This window comes from Dicentrarchus labrax, unplaced genomic scaffold (assembly GCF_905237075.1).
Source record: "Dicentrarchus labrax unplaced genomic scaffold, dlabrax2021, whole genome shotgun sequence".
In the NCBI taxonomy this organism is placed as follows: domain Eukaryota; kingdom Metazoa; phylum Chordata; class Actinopteri; family Moronidae; genus Dicentrarchus; species Dicentrarchus labrax.
Genome location: NW_026136718.1, coordinates 3,165,125 through 3,187,613, shown reverse-complemented (window position 1 = coordinate 3,187,613; position 22,489 = coordinate 3,165,125). Strand labels below are relative to the sequence as shown.

Here is a 22,489-nt window from a genome sequence, read left to right as displayed (position 1 = left end):
CACTTCTCTTTTCTGGTGGTTTTTAGACATGCGGATAAGTTACACTATTTTTTACTGACTACACTACAACACAGGGCGCGGAGTCCCAGTGCTCATCAGTGTCACAATTGGCCCAAACAGCGAATCCAACCAAGCAAGAGGTAGGCTTTACTACTTTCTTCGAATCCACTATTTTCCCGTGATAATACTGTATATGATCGGCTTCGCTCCACAGGCGTACGAGCTGTTATCTCCCAGATGCTCTTTGCCAAAGCGTTTGCAGCTCTTCCTTAGTGCTGCTACCTCTGAGCTGGGAACAGCCACAGTACAGAGCAACCTTTTCTCAAACATGTTGGGAGGCTGACTGGTTGCAATGCACTTTAAGTGCAGTAATACTTAAATTGTGTAGGGCTAAATTTGGATGAATGTTCCTTCACACAACTTAACTCAATGCTGAATCAATGAGTCATTTACAGGTTATATCTGCCTGTAAATCCAAAAGCAAACTTTAAGTATGAGATTACTTTTTAACTGTCCTAAAAGGTAACACTAACAGTCCTGTCAGGTGAAGGCTGTAAATGATGAATTTAAACGAGGCAAATTTGCAGCCGTGTTCTCCCACCATGGCCTGAAGTTAGAATGACGGCTCACTCGCCGAGCTCTACGACGTTCATGACGCACACAAGGTCATTAGCTTTTCTGCGTGAATCTGTGTTTACAAGAGGGAGGATAAAAAGTTTGCAGTGAAATAACAGATTTCATGGTGTGAATATGCCTGTCCGGCTCCTCAGCACAGCCGAGGAGAGCGTGTGGGTTTTGAGTCGTGGGTGGTTTTGCCGATATCCAGCTGCATTAGCCTCAGTGTAACGTGCTGAGCAGAGCCCGCAGGCCTGCAGCGTCGGTGGCTGAATGGTTGGATGTGACTGGAGGTTGAAGGCCGAGGCCCCGGGGAGGGCACCGGTGCTCACACAGCCATGCTTAACAAGCAGTGCCAATTCCTTCCTCATGCTCCTGGCTCTTACAGTGAACTCCTTGATTTTCCAATTCATTATTTTCTCTGCATGCAGTCTCCCGTTGGACAGGCTGGATCTATCCGCTACAGCTACAGCGCTCGGTGTCTGTGGAGGAGGAAATCCAGCGGGGTCCAGGAACCCACTAACACTAAGTTATGAGGTCATCAGCAGCAACCTCCGCCTCCTGATCCCTCGACACAAAGTATACGCTTAACTTTCACGGTGTGTGTTTTTTTCCTCGGCTTTGTGCTTTTATTCTCACTGCTGTTGGAAATCAGTCAAGTGCATCATTTCTGCACTGAGCATCCCACATACTGTACATGCTCCCTGCTGCTGCCGAGTCTACTGTGAAAAGCAATTCAGCAACACTGACTGACACACTGGAGGAGTCTGGACATCACCCGCAGTGTTGCAACACAGGGTAAGAGTGCAGTCTATAGATGCCGGAGCCTGACCGGTACTGGCTTCAATATTTAACCCCCCGGTGTCCAAGAAATTAGGTTTATATCGAACTAAATTATTTTATATATATCACTATGTGCTACCAAACATAATCACTTCCTAGATTGGGTTCAGAGGGAATGATGTTGAATAAAGCGCTTTATGAACCACATCAGAGTCACATGGAGGTGGTTGGGGTGGATGGATGGTGTGCAAAGCGTAACATCTTTTGTAATCCAGTCTGCGTTAAGTATCCTTCAAAATGAATTTGCTGTTTCAAATTAGTTGTATATAAAAACATCATTTCTAGGAGACATTGTGAGTCAGCAAGTATTTAGTGATTGTCAGAAGTCAGTTTTACACACCATCAAACGGTTTTTCATTCACAGAAATGCCACAGGGAATCCAGACAATTTTCAAAATAAAATACCATGTGCAGACTGATTGAGGTAGATTTAATCATCCAATAGTTGGTGAGATATTTCAGTGTGGATCAAAGTGGTGGACCTACCTACCAACCCACCTACCTAGAACTTGCTAAACTCTTTAGGATTAAATGTATACAGACTCATTCCTTCTCAGATGCGAGCTTCTAAGATTACCAGACCACAAAGCCTCACTCAGTTTCCTAAAGTATTTTTTATCCCTCCTTGATCCCATACTGACCCCATCACTCAATGAGTGTTTAAATTAAATGTTTTATATCTTCCCCTAAATGGAGTTTTTGTCTGTACAATCATATAGATTACATTTTTTTGTTCTACGAATGAGACTCTTTACGTTTTTATAGCCTCTTCTTCCACTCCTCTTCAGTCTGTTTGTGACAAACACAAACAGATTTTTCTGTCATCGTCCGTCTGCCCAAATGTCCATAAATAGATTTTATTAGCATCTCAGTTGCATCTGTATCCGTCTGTCAGACATTTGATGATGCATGAGAGATTCTATGCATGTTTTGTTTTCTTTAGACCAGCCAGCTGGATGAGACAAGGCTCTGGAGAAGGTGGGGGTCATGTAAACAGTCAGGAGAGCAGCGCTCTCAGCAGCCAAGTTCAGACACAGGAGACGAGTCCGTGTGATCCATGAAGAAAAACGTCCAGTCTCCTATAGACCACTCAGTGAAAGCACAACACTGGCCCTAAGAGATTTCTAAATATAACCTGGTCACTGTGCTGAGCTTTAAACTGAAAGATGGATGAACTAAGCAAAAGTTCATTATACTGTGAGAAATCACACTCTTTCCTCTTCACAAAGCCTGTTCTCCAAGCAAAAGTCAACCTGGCCTTCAGACGGAGTACTGACTGACACCACTGAAGGAGAATTACTGCACAGGCACAAGCAGGAGGATTTAAAGAGCATCGGTTATAACCGTTGGCGGGATTGATCCCAGTTTATTTCCATTGCCTCCAAAAGGGCTGATGTAAGCATTTCTCCTGTCCCAAAAATAAAATCAAAAAGTGCAAATGTGGACAGCAAAAAATAATTTCAATGTAAATTCCTCAAAGGAAAAAATAACCTTGCAAAATATAAGTAAAGAAGTAAAGAAGTACAAAAAAGTACATAAATAACGCAATATAAGATAGCAAAACTAATACATTTACCAACTTATTCAGTGATTCACAGCGCAAACTTTGGGATAACACCAACCAACCTTTAAGAAAAAAATATATCTGGTACACGAAGACTGGAGAACGGTGAGTTGAGGTGATTTACCTTGGTTATTAGCAAACAGCTGGGACACATTGGCACACGAGACGTTGACCACCTGTCCCACCTCAGCACGATACCAGCAACGAATGTCATCCCACGCCGTCGGACAGCCTGAGGCAGGAAGAAGACAACATTCATCACACGTTTATCTCTTCAGCTCACAGTACGGGCAGCGACAGCCTGACAATGTACAGTATTAAATACAACACTTTCTGTCTCTGCAGAACATAAGGGCAAATCACTCACTGTTAAAATGATTGCAAGATGGTAGATTGATGGACGTTACTTGTTTTGGGAAGAGGGATAGTGATTAGCTAGCTAGTTATTAGATCTAGATTTTATATCTTTAAACCATCTTCAAAATGTGGTTGTTATTTCAACATAGATTAGCCTAGCACGTAGCACATCTAAGTACAGGAAAGGAGAACGGTGACTGAGGTTCTTCAACAGTTATTGGAGCACAGAACAAAAAGGGGCGGGACTTCAGGATCAATTGTGTCAGTCAGGTGTCAGTTACATCACTGTATAAAAGTTTGTGTTGCAACCGCAAAAATCTCCACCTTATCAAGCCAATTCTTTCTACTATTGAGTCCTAAAACCCAAATTTCTGAACACGATCTGGATCTTTGACAGATTGTATTTTTATTTCTATATGATATAATATGATATACAGATCCGTAAACTTGTATACCATTAAATCTTTCTGAATCTTTCTTAAAATTCTGTCAATGAGCGGCTTATTGACCTTGAACACCTCTGAATGCTACGTTACTTCCTAATGTATGAGTGCTGATTCCCAAATCTAATGAAGATCCGTTTCATCTGTATAGATATCAGTCGTCTGGTGTTATTTTTCGGAGGGATTTCCCCCGGCCTGGAAAGATGACTGGGGCGTTTGATTTGGTGACGTCTTCAGCCCTGCTCTCTGCCCACGCTTCTCCTCTCTGCTGCTCCCCTCACATGGCTGACGAGCTCTCCCCGCAGCCTCCGTCGCTCTGAACGAGGGGGGATGTGGCGAGGTGGGGGGGGGGAGAAGAGAGAGAGCGGTAATGAGGAGCCCGTCTCTCTCTGCCACCGCAACGCCTCGTACATCAAAGCTGCTCGGCCCTGTGTCAATTAAAACCACCACTCATTCATAATAAAACACAGCTTTTGGCCACTGCTGAAGGTTCTCCTGCCAAAGTTGTGATGAGGCAAACATCTCGCTAGATAAATGTGACTTTGAACTTTTCTTTTTAGAACATTTTTGCCTCACATCTTGATCATCGCTTATACACTAACCCCGCTCCTGCTGATGACATTTTCATCTGCTGCATCGATTGAAAAATGGCTCGTTATGAGGCTGTTATTGTAAATGCTCCTAATGGCTCTCCAGGTAATGAAGAGCCACTCTGTGCATGTATGAAAAGGCTTTTCCTCGACTCACACTGTGAGAAAGGTGTCAACAGGAAGATCCTTCATTAGGAGCTAAATAAAGCACAGCTCGTGGCCCCTGGCAGGATGATACAGTGGATGAATGGACTGGTGCTTCTCATTAGGTATTAATGATTTGGATCTTTTTGTCTCCTTAACGGTAAGTATCCTGAGCACAAAGCCTTTAAGGTCTCAGTTATCCTGTAAGGATCGGTGGTCTGTATGACAGACTGTTATGTAATGTTCTACAGCAGCATCATTATGCTCACAGTATGAACATCTCATTGCACATTACAACAGAACTGGCCAAAAGGTATGTGGCTGCAAAACAAACAGCGCATCCCCAAATTAAACTGCAAAAATTAACTGTTTGGGTTCCTCTGTTGATTTTGTTGATACACATTGTGATTCTGCTCCAGTATAATTCTGCATTCACACCATGTGAGCAGAGCACTGCTATTTTAGTAACACCCTATAAATGGAAACATAGACTTAAGGTTAGTTTAGGTTTAGCTAAAGGATCTATACTTTATCTAAGTATAGATAAATAAATCTTTTGTGCAAGGTCCTTGTTTAATAAACACATAAAGAAAAAGAAAAATGCTGCTGAGGTCCCAAATCGTCTTGGGCTGGCCCTATATTTTCAGTAGGACAAACACATCCTTGACAGAGAGGACTCTTGTGGCTGTGATGGGCATTTAAGAGTCAGCTGCCAACAGATTTGACTTGCTGGATTATCTTTCTGAGGCAGATAAACCAAGTCAAACCTGAGTGGTATGTCTACAGACTTTGTCCTGTGTGAGCCGTGGCAGTATAGAGTTATACAGGGATTTACCCCTCTAACTTTTATGTGATCGACAATAAACATCAGAAACAAGTTATGAGGCCAAGTGTTGTCATTTCCGAGGGGCAGACAAGATGCGAGGAGGAGAATTAGATTGAACACCATTATAAACCTATGTATTCTTCACCTCTATGGCCATATCTCAGCATTTTATTCCTCCTCTGGCTACAACTCTCATCTCACTTTCCAGAGTTTTCATGGTTCAATAAAGCATTTGTCTTCTGTCTGTCATGCACATTGCTGCTGCTGTAATATCGTTATAAATATTACAGGAGAAAAGGTTCCACTGGGATGTATACTACAATATCCGCCCTTTAACAAACAATGTTATGTGATAAGGGAGAAGCAGAGGTGGACGGAGGAACAGAGAGGACAAGGAGGAGGGAGGGACAGAGGGGAGATATTCAAACGGACAAAGAGCTAGACCAGAACTTCACCACGATGCTTGTGTAGTTTAACTGACAGATTATGGAAACATAAAGTTTGTTTTATGTTCTGTTTAGACTGAGCAGACATCTCTGCTCCCTGGATCTCTCATCTAATCTCCCTCCTGCTCCGCAAACCCAAACTGTACTGTACATTTTCCACCACCACCTGACACTGATAATGCAAGCAGAACTGAATGTTAAAGGTCCAAAGTGTAACATTTTAGGAGGCTTGTGGAACACAATATCCATATATGATTTCATTTGTGCATAATCACCCGAATATAAGAATTGTTGTGTTTTCGTTACCTAAGAATTAGCTGTTTTTATCCACAGATGTTGCGGGTCGCCTTCCCTGGAGTGCACCATATTGAACCGGCATGTTTCTAACACTGGCTGTAGATAGGGAAGCGAGGGAGTTGTGATCTGCAACTACACCATTAGGTGCCACTAAATCCTACACACTGGTATTTTACATCTTAATGCAATAAAGTAAAACAGCTGAATAAAATCTCCACATTCTGGTGAACAGTTTGCAGCCGAGAGATAGAATGAAGTAAAAATGAATGTTCTCCTCTGAGGGGTCTACTTCACCACTTGCATTTTGGGTAATCTGTCACAGACTGTAATTTAAATCATGTTTGATGAGTGGACAGACATCTCCGGAGAGCTGGAGAACAACAACTTTAATAATAAATGTTACAGCATTGTTCCTCATCATACTAAAGTCGCAAATGGGTTCAGAATCTACACACAGTAGTTGATTTGTTTGTTTGTTTGTCTGTTGCCAGGTCATTTGTCAGTCAAATGTGGGGGTAATAGACGTCAGTCATTTCTGCAATAAAATGCACTTTGTTACTTTCCACCTCTGGTATTTGGTCTGTGTAATTAGTTATGAAAATGACAACTGCGGGTGACCACAAAGACAGCAGCACAGCCACAGTGTTTAATGATCTGTGGAAATGCCAGCAGTGGAGGGTGAAAACCATGTGGAAACACACACACACACACACACACACGCACACGCATGCACCTAAATTCACAAGGTAGGCTGTTGCTCACTGTGAGTCTAATTACAAGTATCTTTAAAAATGGGCAAGCCTGTTAACCCCGTCCCTTTCTGCTCACTCCTGCATTACTTCCTCATCTCCTCTCTGTCACTGACTTCCCATGTTTCTCCTCTGACGGTGTTTCCTGTTGGACTGGAGGTGTGAAGGTAATTAACCTAAAGTGGACGAGACATCTGCCCTCTCTCCCTCCAGTGGAGTTGTTGATAAATCAAGAAAGAGAAAAGGGCACAAAGTGAAAGTGAGAGTGTTTGTACCTGTTTTGGTGTTGTATTCTGTCCTCTTTACAGCCAAATATACCCACATTATCTGTATATTCTATATTTATCCATTATCTTGTGCAGTCTTTTGTAACGTTGCCATTACGAAGCCTCGTAATTTCCCAATCACTCATTGATGAGCCGTGTCGCCCTTTGCCTCCTCTCTTCATCACATCCATCTGTTCGTCCCTTATTCAGTCACACCTGATGGGTTCTTCCACTCTCGATGAATCAGGATGAATTAGTTTGGAAGGATTCGCAGGTGAATTGCACTCCTAAACGCACCTGTTTGACCTCAAACTGAAACTAACAACCTTTCATACATTGAGGTAAACAGGTGCTGGCAGCAAAATGTGCTCAGCTATCAGGAAGTTGTGTGATGAGATTTTATTATTTAGTTCTGTATGGCAAAAAGACCAGTACATCAACATCCACATCTAAAAGGTTGTCATGGGATTAAAATAGTTTTGTGTTGCTTTTCCCCCGTTGGAGAAGCATCTGATCCAGGTAGTTTAAGATAAATACAAATTCAACATGTCTATAATTTCATTCTTGAAGAGTCTGAATGATGTAATGGGAATTTAATTTGTGTGCATGATTTACTTATTGATGCATTCAATTGTATAATCATGTGCACTAACAGGGACGGGGTCAGAGGCATGTCTGGAGCCTGTGTATATAGTGACTGTTATTATTTCTTGTTGGAATGTGAATCAAACACCCACAAAAAGACACAAAATGACCACATGGCAAAATACAGTCTCCAGTGTGAATTAAGTGCTGAACTTTTTCAACCAACAGCAGCACCAGAGAGTTCTGCTATACCTGCAGAACATCACTGAAAGAGACACAAAACAACTAAAAAGAGATGCAGACACAAAGCGACTACAGTCTGGGGATTTTTCAAAGTAAATTGAGCCTATTTACATCTCTAGTGGCCTGTTTGTATTGTATTAACATAGTTTAGAATTAGAATATTTAAAGTTAATTATTTGGCCTTTGTTCAATACAGTGAACATATTCAATTACATTTTTTTTATTTAGCACCAAATTATCACAGCAGTTACCTCAGGACACTTTTCATATAGAGCAGGTCTCGACTGTACTCCTTATAAAATAATTTACAAAGACCCAACAGTTCCCACATATTGAAACTATTGAAACTATCAATCACATACAGTTTATTATTGCCAACAACCGGGACTTTAAATGCGAGTCTTCACACATCTTTACAAATGAGCGACCCTTCTTTAAAACTGTGCCACAATTACACACTACATAGCAAAAACACAGCTGCGAGCCTGCTGCCTGACACACATGAATGCTCTTACTTCCTGTGCATAAGTATGCATTAATACAAGAGCACAAACTACGTGATTCAAGGAATTTGGGAACATTAGTTTTTTGTTTTTTCTCCAAGACACCTGCCCTTTTCTAAGAGAGATGAGTCTATCGAGCAGTTTTAGCAAACTAAAGAAGCTGCAATGTTGCAACTGAACATAAATTTAACCGACTCCTGTGAATTCTCCTCAACTTTTGCGCAAATTTGACCAATCATTGTTGTATCCTCCGCAAAACATTGATGCGTCACCAAACTCACTTCCTTGATTCTAGTTGGGAAGATGCAGACCATGCAGACGTCTGAAATTCACCCTCCAAACGGTGTGATTTTATTCTCACACTTTTTAATCAGTTATACAAAAAAACTGCAACTCCAAATTTTCGCCTAAAAACATTGCAACACACATCACAATTTTTTAGAAAGCTGTCATGAAATCATTTTTGGCCGCAACAAATCATCCAAAAAAGTCTGCAAAATCCTGGAGGGGCTGGGACATGGGAGGGCTGTGTTGGCTAGCTATGTTAATGAAATACAAGCCACCATTAAAACTCTGCTCCTACCCTGTTTAGGAAGACAATGACATATTTGACATTTTACTTTCAATTAACTACATTTTCCACCAGAAAAAGCCTGAAAATGACATCATCAGTTAGGTCACCTTCAAAAAATAGCCATAGACTGTACTTCTGTAGTGCCTTTCTAGTCTTTCAACCACTCAAAGTGTGTAAACTATACGCCACAATCACCAATTCAAGAAAGTTGGGGTTCAGTGTCTTGCTCACTTTGACGTGCAGTGAGAGGAGCCAGGGTTCAAACCGCCGACCTTCTGATTAGTAGACGACCTGCTCTACTTCTGAGTCACAGCCGTCACATAAGTTGAGTAAATTCTCTGAAACCATCCGATAACGTCTGAAATGCATTAGGGTTCAGGCCTTTCTCATGGTGGTCCCATTCAGGTGTGCTACTGCAGGGCCAAGGTATTGTACATGCTGGCTTACTGGCATGTAAAGAGAACAGAGCCATAATTCATGTTGTTAACTACACCTGTGCTTTTCATGCTAAGGCAAGTCCAAACATAGATCTATTTTTATCCAACAACAGTGATGTTAACAAGCTGTTCTCCAATGTTACATCTAAGGAACTACATGAGCAGATAAATAGAGGAATAAAATGTGTGTAAATGTAGTTGAGTAAACATTAAATCTCCAAAACAATGTACAAAATGTACATTTACAATACTTAAAGATGCACTTTTGTTCCACCTCTAATTGATCCTTCTCTTATCTGTGCTACTTCATTAGCGACATACTGAGGATCTGAGCCACATGACCTTAACACTTAAAACATGCCTGAATATTCACGAGTGTTAAGCTCATTATAGGAAGCTTCACATCATTCAATCAATTTAATTTTGCTCTGAATGTGTAATGCCCATTGATTTTTTACCTTTTATTGATTTTCTCTTTAATTGTTTTATTGTCTTTGGATTTTACTCATTTTACTTTTATTCATTATTAATCCAATTAAATGAAAAATGCAACCCTTTAAGATTACATCCCCAGTCCGTATTGAACTTAAGAATGTATGTACAAAACTACAAAAAAATATATTTTTTTGTGTTTTTTTATGTCAGAATCCAATCATATTTTTCATCCTGTAAAACAAATTATTATTCAACTTAACTATGATTAAATATGCAGAATCAAATCAGACTCTGCTTTCTGTTTCATGTGGACTTAAATACCTACCGCATCTCCATTTGGAACTCCATGCTCTATTTCTGTGTTGGTGTTTTTGGTGTGCATTAGTTCTCCATTGTTTGACTGTTTATCTTTCAGTGTTTTAGTCTGGAGCATGGATTATGGAGAGAGGGGTGTTTTGGATAACTTTAAGGAGCTTTTGACGGCCACACATTTCTACAATCCAAACAAGTTAGTTTAGTTAGTTAGTCCAGCTTCCCGTCAGAAGGTGAGTTTGAAATGTTAAAGGTGCCAAATGTTGAGTCTGAAGAATGTTACTAACTATGTTTTATCTAATTTATTAATCATTTTTTATTGCCTATTTGTGAACGGGTTTTGCATTTGTTGCAAATGTCACTGTTGGCCGATGCCCAGGATTGTGCTCGCTCGCGCCTTCGGACTTTGTATAGAGCGCGGGCAACAGGATGCTGACTGCAGTTCACTTAACAGCCATTATCGTTTTAACTGAAAGTTATATATCGAACCTTTAACACTGTACTTAAAGCAATGTACACCTTCATGCAGAAAGAGAAGCATGTTCCAGCCTGTACTAGTTTGTCACTCACCTATAAAGCGCTTTGTACTTTGTGCTTTACTTTGTGTGTTTGGTGGGCTGGTTAAGCCACTGGGCAGACCAGACAGAACCAGCTGGGACTGTTTCTCCTTCTTGACAGTCCAGTTTTGTAAAAGATGACGGCGCCTCAGTCTACTTCAGTCAGTGTGCAGTCCTCGTACCTGCCGCCTCAAATGCTAATTGTCACGTCTTTGCTTTGGATGATCACAGGAAAGGGTGACAAATGATGCAATTAATTCTGAACGACACCAGCTGTGTCATGCACAGGCGGTCCCGCAGGCGAGCAGACGACTGTCTCACCGAGTGCGTAGCTTTCATCCACACTTTCAGACTGGAGAGCTTATCCGCCTGGAATGACCCCGTCGCATAACTCCAAACACTTCAAAACAAAGAGGATTCATATTTTGGGTGTAATCAACATGCTTTCAGACAGCATCTCAGATGGAAAATGAAGCGCGGTCCTCCTGAAGGACAAGCTGTTCCAGTGGCTGAGTTTTTTCTTCCAAGGCACTGAAGGGAGGATAATGGATGAATTGCCTCTGATTCAGTTGGCTCCACTTCTACCTGAGCTGTGGAGATGAATGCAGGGCCAGGCCAGGTTGACCAATCTGTTCCTTTAATCCAGATATCTCCTCACCTGATTAGTTCCCTTGATTGTTTTGGCTGTGCTGCCAAAGGAGGAACAGTAATTTGATAACAGGAAGCAAATGTGCTTGCTGTACTTTTGATTAAACAGCCGCAATCATCGACTGCAGGAAGGCACACACAGCGGGCTGCTGTGAGCTTTACGTTCAGGTGTGGTTTGGAGCCGTGTGCTTTAATCCAGGAGTTCTCAAACTTTTGTAACATATCACCTTCCCAAGTAAAGGAGAAAAAATAAACTGGACAGGATTTCACCACAAAAGAATATGATTTTTGAGAGTTGTTTCTCTTTTATTGGATGTTATGATTGTCCGAGAAGCTTTAATGGATTACCCGGCGGTTCTCCTTTAATGAAGAACCTCCATACAGAAATCAATCCCGTGGACAGATGAAATGTGGGAGTTCACTGGCTGTGTCTTCAAGGCCTGTGAAAGCGTCAACGCCTTTTGCTACCTTTAACACCCTCTGAAGAAGCTGAAGAGGAGGAAGGGAAAGGAAAAGCGACCCTTCAGCCCATAACTATTCTGAGTGAAACATATATAAATGTACACGGTCAATAAGAGCATCGTTTTTAAGAAAACAGATTTCAACAGCATCTCCTGACTGCGGCTAAACTGCACAGTGCTGCACTCTCCATTCAAGCTCAAACCTTAGAACATGCCAAATTCCGTCCTGAATGTCTGTAATTTTACAACATGACATGACTCAAGCCCACTCAAGAGTGCTTCTGAATGAAAAGTGCCTCCACAGAGAGAGCAGTTTCTAATTTAAATGTGTTCTGTGTGTTTTTTTCAGGGGTGAAGAAAACCTTTTCCGGCTGTGATTTAAAAGGTCTAGGGACGTGGTTTTAGTCTGTTTTGGTCACGGGGAAAGAGGAGGAGAGCAGACAGGAGACAGGATGAAGAGAAAAGGAGAAGTCCTGCAGAATGAAGCCTTTATTTAAGTCATTATTACTGATGTTTGTCCTATGTCAATATTCACATAAAAAACACAAAACGAACAGTGTTTGTTTTTATGTCTATTTTGTGTGTCTCTATAGCTACTTTATAAAAACCCTATTTATAAATCAGTTTTCAATTTTCAATCATTTCCTCATGTGTGATTTGTTTTGGTGCTTTCTGTTCGGCAGTGTTCTGTGTGTTTCTGACGTTGAACGCAACATTCTCTTCTCATTCCTTCACATAACAGAAGGAAAAAAAACAATTTGGTTGTACTGATGCAGAAAATCACTAGACTCAATGTATTTGTGAATCAGTGTGTGTGAGTCAGTGAATCTAAAACCAATTTAGTCATATGTTGAGTTATATTTCTGTAAAAACACACCACAAACCAAACCATTTACACCAAGCAATTACACAACAAAAGAACAAGTTGAATTAGACTGTGGTGGATTGTGCTCATTTCCACCTCTGGTTCAAACCCCGCCTTTTATATTTCTAACTCTCCTTTCTTGTTGGCTGGTTTGTGTTATGACATAGAGTCAGTCAGAAACAAGTATAATGTCCCGTCATACTTGCAGCACACATGGCGGTATACTGTTCCAAAGTCACGTCTCGCCGAGGTGTGGCGATGTCACGTCTTCAACACATGCTCATTCTGCGAGTCAAGTTAGAAATAATAAATATGCAAGTTACACTTTCAAAATAAAGCTCGCTGAGGTTGCAGTTTTGGTTTAGGCACCAAGAACTACTTGGTTAGGTTTATGAAAACATCATACCTGACAAGCCACCTCCTCCTCCTCCAGTCGTGGTCTTTGTCGCTCTTTATACTACTGCTGGTACTGCACCTTCATACGCGTGTGTACTTCACATCTAGTAAAACGTCACACTGACATAGTATCCTCTAGTGGATCGGTGAATCTATTGCACACTTTAGCGAGAGACCGGGTTGAATGCTTAGAGTCTACAAAAATGTAATTAATTACAAAATATACTAACTTTACAGTTTAATTAGTAATCTCAGTCAGTCAATTTACATTAAAATATAAAATAAAACTCACTTAAGGATATAGAGCAAAGATTCTCTAAAGGGTTTCCCTAAACGTTGGCATAACTATATATCTAACCCAACCCTACCTCAACCTTAGGCTAAGCTTAATCTTAACTCTTAAACCAAGTCCTAAGACTAAAGTCAGTTGTCAACCTTGTGGGGACCCGATGTTTGTCCCCAGATGGGAGATTAAAACACACAGACCTGTCCTGGTGGAGTGGTTCTTCTCCTCCTGTTTGAGGATCCGGTTGCATTCTTCCTGAGCCTTCATGTGCTGAACCACCAGGGCGCAGTCCGGGTGGATGGCCTCTGTCTACGAACAGAGAACAGTAGAGTTGAGTTGCACGTTATAGCACTCGGCAGTGATGATACAAGGTTTAGCGGGTAACAGTGTTTACGCTGACAGTGACACCAGGAATGGCTGAATTAATCACAGGAATAACGTCTGAGCCAAACAATGGAACAAATTATACTACAATATTAATTTAACACAGACTGTATACAACAATGTTACCTACAGTACACTATTTATTAGGATGGTATGAATGTTTTAAATTGACAATGACGGTAATTATTTCATTATTTATCTTGTGTCACAAGATTTTTATATAAAGACTGACCTACAAAAAGGTTTGACCTTATGAGTCCCATATCTTTTAAAGAAATCATTTTCTTGACCTTTCCAGGACATTTTCCAGACAGACAGTACAGGACAACACTTACTCACAAATTGTCATATAATTTACTGATAGGCCTTGTATTGACACATTTAACCCCGGTTTTATTCCTCCTTCGTGAATCTTCTCAGGTTCATTACAGATAGATGGTCAGCATTTATGGGACAATCCACTTGGCTGTTCTCACCACTGCAGATTTTTCTGCTGCTGCAAATTGACTACTGTTTATTTATTTACTGTTTACTGCAGTTTTCTTCTAACTGTAACATTGATGAATCAACGCTGAAAAGATCACTGACTAACAAATATAGTGATTTTAATCAATTTCGGAAATGAGTTAGGATTTATGTCTGGTGCCTTCGCATTAAAGTCAGTGGGCTTTTTGGTTAACACAAGCTTAAGAGATTTTCACGTTTTCTTCTACGACATTAAATACGTCAGTGAAATACGCCGGTCATGAATTTTGAATCTCTTACCAGTCTTAAAAAAGAATACATTCAGTTAAAATATTTAAATACAGTTCAATTTTTTATCATCTTGAAGAGTTTAATGATCAACACATTCACCTCACTTGAACTCTGTGCACTGCTAGTCATCACATTACCAAGCCAAGTTTGCTTAAAACACAGCTGTCCCACAGCAGCTTCAACACATTAAAATCAACACATTAATGCAAAAGAAAATCTAATACACTGTGGTAGCTGCCACATAATCCAACTTTTGCAAGTGTGGCTGATTTACATATTCAGCTACTTTAACAAAATCTGTCTGATTCAGCAAAGAAGGACCAAAGTAAATAAATGGTTTATAAGCCTTCACACTGTGTTTAGGAACAACCGAAGGAAGAACAGGGATTCAAACATAATGCAGAACACTGAAAGATGCATATTTCAGCATTAAACTGATTCCTTAAACATTGATTCTTACAAAAAGCAGACGGATGGAGGAACCCTGTGCTGTGGACCAAGGCTACCAGGGTGTGTTCACTGGCACAAATATGAAGCCAAGTAAATGCAGAAAGTGCATTTAATGTCTGCGGTGACCTTGTGAAATTTAAAACAACCCTTTATAATCAATATTATTTTTAAGTCAGCAGTGTCTAAGTGTTGATTACTGACATATTGATCTCTCCATCTTTATGCTTTTAACATTTTGTTCTGCCTAACAATCATGTGAGTTTAATCTAATCCTTATTTTATACATATCACTGTCCTGCTACTGTCATAGCTCTGCATTACATTGATTTTGTATGGTTTTCTGCAGAAAGTTGTGATGCATTTATGGAGAAACAGTTTATTCAGTGTTAGGGTTAGCACCAGTGTGTGAACTATATGCTTTCGGGGGAACTTGGTGGGACTAAGAAAACTTGCTTTTTCTGATCTTTGTTTTTTTCTGTTCACCCCTGGTTTGAGAACCACTGCCCTAGACAGCATTTTATAGTGTTTTATCAACTATAGGGGCTTGCAAGAGGGGAACTTTTGCAGCATTTTTAAAAAACATTTTATGGGCAACACAAGGGTCAAAGAAAGGTGGGCACTAAATCTTTGTTTGCTTATTTGCTACTGCATAACGTAGCTTGTCCATATTGCTAATGACATGCCAATGCTTCTCTGTAATGGACAGCTGGTAATAATATTTGTGGGTATGATCACAAATCACTGATAGTTTGGGGCCTGTGTGTGTTTCTGAGAGAGAGCATACATCAGGGAGAGCTTAAAGTCGTACTGCTTTCGGAGTCGATCTCGGGCTGAAAAACTGCAGACTTTGTCGGGCTGGGGATGCAGTTTTTGGCCCATGCAGGGCTCTACCTCTCACCCCATTTGAAAACCAAGAAGGCGTAGGCGGTTCCCCTCCAGTGATGAACCTCTGCACGGTAATCAGCAGCCGACAGCTGACACGTGGGAGTTCAACGACTTCCTCTTAAATTCCTGACATCTACTGTCAAGTCTCCTCTTCCTTGCACTTCCTTTCACGTCTTCTGAAGAATGTGCAGAGGAGGAGGACAGAAACCAGCAGACCCATATACAGTAGGCCTATAATAATCTTACAATGTCTACATTCAGTAAGATATTATATTCCAGCAGAATCTCCACCCTGCAGTTACATTAATTCTGTGCAATCCTGTCATAAAGTCTATTCATCTGTTTTGCTGTCGAGTGAGAAATATTCCCTATAATTGCTCCGATGGTGTGTAATTGATTTCTGTGAATGTATTTGGTTTGAAATGTGTGAACCATCGCAGGTAGAACACCTGCCTGTTGGACAGATGGAGACTCTGCAGGTGAGCTTGACATCTGACCTCATCCTCTCACATCGCTGCAGTGTCCGGGATTAACACGAGAGGAGACGCACACTACCATTGGATAGGAACACCTCCTGGCCTGTTGCAGGACATCTTACCCTACAGCTGTCAAGTTGTTGTCTATAGGTCATTCTGTGTGTGTCTTTCCTTCATTGGATCGGTTGCTGAGAAACTAAAAACTTAGTAGGAGCTCATTCTTGTGTTAGGAGTCTATACTTTGAGTCAAAAGAGAGAGAGTTTGTATGTTCTGGACGAAAGGTAATAGGTTCATTCTACGTGCTACGATCTTGTGTTGCACAAACTGCAGGACTTTGACAGTGAAGAACAGAGTTTGTGTCCCAGGTGTGGTCAACCTGGACTCACTCCCAAATCATCAAATCAGTGGTTCTCCACTTCAAAATATGACATGGTCCTTCTAGTGTAATTTCTGGACACTCCAGCTGTCAAAGACAGTACATAGTGAGAATTAATTATTAATACAGTTTGATTATGTTCATTAAAGTATCAGAAATTGTTTTTGTCTTGTTTCCAAAACTGGTAGCTGTCTTCTCACACAGTAAATCCAGGTTTTCTGATACATAATGGCATCAGTTCCTTCCATTACACAGACTTATTTTCTAATTTAAGGTCTGTCTGATAAATCCACAGTACCCCCTAAACACATGACTGTACACAAGGAGAATTTACTGTGAAAAGGCAAAATATTTACACAATTCATTTTAACTGGGTGGCCTATAAACTCCTAAATCACTGATAGTTTATATCTACAGCAGCAACAAATGAGTCTGTGTGGCTGAAACTCGATCTGGCAGCGCAGCCTCACCGTGACACAAAACATCACAGTCATATCTGCCCGGCAGGTTTATGGAACAAACCTCCTTTACGCAAGCAAGATAGTAGCACGACCTGCTGTCTTATGAAGCAGCACAAAGAGTAATTTTACAGTTTAGTGATATGCAGAGAATCTGGTTTAACTGATATGATGAAGTGCCGAGCCTGGCAGATGTTTTTTCCCCAACTTAATAGGTGCAGAATAATAAAATCAGATCGTGTGTGTGTGTGTGAGTCAAGAGTGCCATTTGAGCATGCACTTTCATTATTGTAACCCTCGATCCTAAATGGCAACAGTTTACGTGGCAGCAATGTCATTTAAATTCAATCACTGTCTTAACTGGGTCATTATCGCAGGGCGCCAATCGCCTCCAGCCGACCTTTACCTTGCCGCCCTCATTTACATTCAAAATTTAACAGTAATACAAAGGACAGCTAATCACCAGGTCTCTGATGTCATTAGAGGTGTGTGTGTGTGTGTGTGTGTGCAGTGTGTCTATTATTATTATTATTATTATTATTATTAAGTAATTCATTATTTTTCTTCATTTTTACGCTGATGATACACAGGTGTACCGAATCGATCAGACCTCTCCTCTCACTCACATCCTCCAGTCTCCTTTTTTGTCAGTATAAACATGAAGCAGTAGTTGGGTGCCCACAGATAGTCATCCCCAGACACAACTGCAAAAGCCTTGCACTACGTGTGAATATTTTGCTCAAAGTTGAATATTTTCAATGCGAATGGGACAGATTTTACATGGCTTTGCATTGACTTTGCAAACATTAACAAAAAATCACTTTGCTTTCTGCGCAAACACGCCACTTTGTCCGGACAAACAGGTTCAAGCCTCAACACCCGAGTTTTAATAAACCGTAATTTCTCTTCAGACTTCTGTTAACATTTTAACAGCACAACAAAATCCACTATCTTTCATCTTAGGAGCATCTCTTAAATTTGCATCATTATTTTTATTTTTAGACACACAGATCCCTCCTGCTTTCGTTTCCAGTAACTGGATCACTGTCACTCATTATTGGCCCCTAAAATCAATTAACCGCCTTCCGTTTGGACAAAATACAACCACGAGAAAGATAACTCACAATCTAGAAAAACACCTTGACCTCTCTGCACTGCTCACTTGTGGCATTTAGAATTGATTTTAAGGCATTATGTCATGTTTTCAAGGCAGACGCTTAACTTGCCTCCGGCTGGAGACAAAGGGTTGTGAGTCTGCTGACGTCACGGCTCAAAAAGTGCTCTCTGTAGAAAATCAGAAGATTTTTTCTACAAATGGTGGAATGTCATAGCTGACATTTATTAAAGTACTGTAAGTACAAGTTACTTTACTAACATATGATGAGTTTACAAATAATAAAGCACTGTTATAATAAAGCAAACAAAACATAAATAAATTGAACTAGCCAACACTATATGATGTAGTGAAAGTAATGAAAGTAGCTCTTATGTTGCTTACACAATGCATAAGTGAAATACATTTATATTTATTCTAATAAAGGGTCCCTCTTGAGTTTTCACGGGAATAATTATAAAAATAATAATGGTTGCAATGTTGCAACAGTGGGCCTGTACATGTAGTATTTTATTTCACACATGAGAACATAAAATAAGTGTTCCCAGAGACAGACAGGACTTATCTGCACAGACTACTAATGACCTTTGGGCTGCTTGTTAGTTATCCAGTGCAGCTAACCCGTTGCTCGTCTGTGAGTCCATTCACCCCCCCGCTCCGTTCCCTCTCATTGCCAGAGTGAGGGCAGAGAGCACTTCAGACGGCATGGTGTTTACAGACACATGAAAAGAGAAAAGGTTGACAGTGGATTGTTGTCTCTAGCACAGAGACAGTAGGAGGTCTCACTCTGCCACTATTACCAGAAACTTAAATGGTAAATGGACTGTATTTTATGCCACCTGCTCACCAGAACGGAAACTAATCATTCATACACACCCGTACACCGAAGCACAGCATCGAGAGCAATTTGGGGTTCAGTGTCTTGCTCAAGGACACTTCGACATGCAGCGAGAGGAGCCAACCTTCTGATTAATGGACCCACCCGCTCTACCTCTTAGCCCACTTAAGGGACCGCTTTTTTATCATTGAGTAAACTGACACTCCATGAGTGACAGATTTACATAATAGTACAAAACAACTGATAAACTGTACAGTGAACCCAAATATTGAATATCTGACAGTTTTTTTTTTATAGTTTTATATAGTCCAACACTGTACAAATATCATTTTAGTCCAGTTATCCAGGTTGACTTTGTTCAGCTGCTCCCAGGTCTCAGGAACAGTTTCCGCCTATGAGTAATTGTACCATAATAAAATTGGTACTGAAAAAGCAATCAGGAACCGGTATCGATGTCAAGGTAACAGTTTCAAAAATATATTTTTAGTATATTATTGCCGTTTTAAGGAACTAAAAGGAACATTCATTTTGTGTTGATTCTGGCGACCCTCTGTGGACACAAGCGGTAGTGTTTCTACCGCATCGTTTCATTGATTTCAAGGGGAATTCGACCAAATCTGACCTGATGGCAGGCATCAAGAATCACTATGAAGAAATAGCCACTGACGGTCTTGTTTGTTTGTGTAAGTCATGTAGAGGCATCGGCATTAAATTGTGACTATTTCATAACCAGTTTAAGTAACGTTGTACTGCAGAACTTTCAGTTGTAATGGAGTAGTTTGACTGTGTGGTTTTGCTTCTTTTACTTGAGTGAAGACATCTGAAAACTTCTCATTGACTTTTTTATACAATAAATTTGATTTCTTTATATACTATATACTGTTTTTTGACAATGCAAGGTAATGAATTTGTAATACAGATGTTCCGATACCATTTTTTTTGTTCCCGATACCAAATACCGATACCTGAACTCTGCATACATGATATATATGTACTGGCCAATATTGCATTTTAGGCAGTATCTGAGGAATTTCCAATATGGATATTGGCAATTTGTAAACCTGCTTTTGAGAATTGATGAAAGAAAGCTCACAGTATATTTAAAAAAATAAATAAATGTCAACAAAGAGCAGGGGAAAAAAAGATGTGGATGTGTGCACACTAAGTCACTCCTGCCATGATCGCTTCATATGCAATTAAAGTGATCCAGCAGGTCAATAAGTGGCATTAGACGTCTGTCCCGCTCTTATCCATGTCAGGGACTATAATGAAAACGCAGAGTGAATCAAATGAGCACCTTCGGTCCTGATACCAATCAGAGGTGCAGCAGAGTCTCTGGAGGAAGCAGCTAATAAAGGAAGGGACAACAAAGGACCATTAACAGCCTTCAGGATTGGGGAAGAGACGTCATAAAACCGAATCCTCCGTCAGGATTTAGATCCTGATGAGCCCTCAGGTGCTGCTGATGGAGCCTCCAGGATGACATTAGGTTCAAATAAGGATAAAATGGAATAGAATAGAAATACCCTCCACCCTGAATTGTCTGCATAATTTGAATTTCAAAAAGGGGAATGTGCATATGCAGAAAAAAGAGAAAATATTAATGCTTTCTCTTTGCTGCTGTCAGTCTGGAGCCAAAGGCAGCAGAGTCAAGTGAGTGTCCAGTGTTAATGGAGCCACGCGAGACACCACTGCATCATACTTTTTATTGATTGAATATTTATTTGAGGTATATGTTTTTATCACTGTATACTCCTGTTCACAGTTGAAACTTTGAAAAGGATTTTTTTATATTAGGACACCAACATAGAGCAAAAAGCAAAAGTCGAGGTGATATGGCAAAAGTTGGGACTATTAAAAGACCACACAGAACAGCCAATAATGGAGTTAAATCGCGTCATCCCTGAGGTAATTACTGTAATTCAATTCAGACAGGTCAGACAACAGGAGGGCAGCACGCCAATACACGCAGAAAACAGCTTCTCATCTGGACTTGCATTTCTGAATTAATATTTAATCTGGCATAAATAAGGCACAAACTGGGGTCCGGGAACCAACAGAGGTCCGTGAGTGGGTTGTAGGGGAGTCCCCAGCAAAAGGAGGGATAGAATATTTACATTTTTATCCCATTTTTTGGAAGTTGAAAGAATGAGGGAAGAAATAGGGTTGGCGTTTGGATTGAACGTAGATGAAGACTTTACTCTCTTCAAACCTAAACATAAAATCATTACTCAGAGGTGATGCCTTACAACAAAATCCTCTCAAAGTGGGGGTCCATGGTCTAATGTGCATTTATTGTGGGGGTCTTTGCCCTGAACAAGTTTAGGAACCCCTGCAATAAGTTATTCAGATAGCTTAAGAGTCCCATTACATCACATATAGCAATCTAAATGATGTTAAATCTATAAAATCTAACTGAACTTTACATGGACATAATTAAATTAAACTGCAATACAAGAAAGAAGAAAATGACAAGTAAATAAATAAATATTCAAATGAGCAAACACTCAAATATTCAATATTAAAAGTAGAAAAGGTGGGTTAATTTCTAAATTATATTTGCAATGCTTGGATTAATCAGAATCGAATATATTTTATGGTTGTTAAAACTAGGAAAAATTCTTTCTTCTTTAAATATGCAGCAAAAAAAGCTTCTTTTTGTTGTTGTGTTAAACAACCTAAATCTGAATGCATTAGGTGTTGTTATATAATTCTATTAGAAACCTGGTCCCACAGATCCAGAACCTGAGTGTTGCCAGTGGACTCACCGTTTCCCACGCCGCCAGCTGCAGGATCAGACCCACGTGAAGTAATGTGGCCATCCGTTTCAAGCACGAGCTCCCACAGATGAGCATCCTGTGCAGAAACATTTCTAAGGTTTGTTCACTTTGGAAACTATAGACAGAAAAAGTAAAAATATGTCCACGGATGAAATCAGTCTTCGGGAATGAGAAACGACCCCCGCGTTAAAACAATCCATGAACTGAGCCGCTCGTTGGCCGTTTGCAGATAAGACCGCTGCAGGGGAAGGTCCGCATTACGCGCGTTGGAGAGCCGGGACTTGACTGAGCCACACAAGGTGCGCTCCTCCCTGATAAGGGAGCGCAAAGACGCAGCAGCGGCGCGCACAGACGCAGCAGCGGCGCGGAGCTGCGCGCTGACACATCTTTACCTGCGCACACAGCCTGCTGGAATTACATTCAGACCGCCTCAATGACCTAAAACTAACCCTACAAACACGCCTGTTTGCTGGTATGTTATCTCCTCAGTTATAGACAGTGTGTGACAGATACAGATGGGTGACACATG

General features: G+C 40.6%; 1 protein-coding gene across 1 annotated transcript in view; it reads right to left on the bottom strand.

Annotated features, from left to right (window-relative positions):
• Positions 1–22,231, bottom strand: part of ghrhrb (growth hormone releasing hormone receptor b) — a 34,648-nt gene extending 12,417 nt beyond the window's left edge. The window contains exons 1-3 of the mRNA XM_051377230.1: positions 21,949–22,231; positions 13,643–13,751; positions 3,147–3,254 (exon numbers count right to left, since the gene is read on the bottom strand). Coding sequence (XP_051233190.1) covers positions 3,147–3,254; positions 13,643–13,751; positions 21,949–22,050 — 319 coding nt within the window. The 5' untranslated portion in view covers positions 22,051–22,231. The remainder of the gene's footprint in view (positions 1–3,146; positions 3,255–13,642; positions 13,752–21,948) is intronic.
• Between the last annotated feature and the right edge of the window lie 258 nt (positions 22,232–22,489).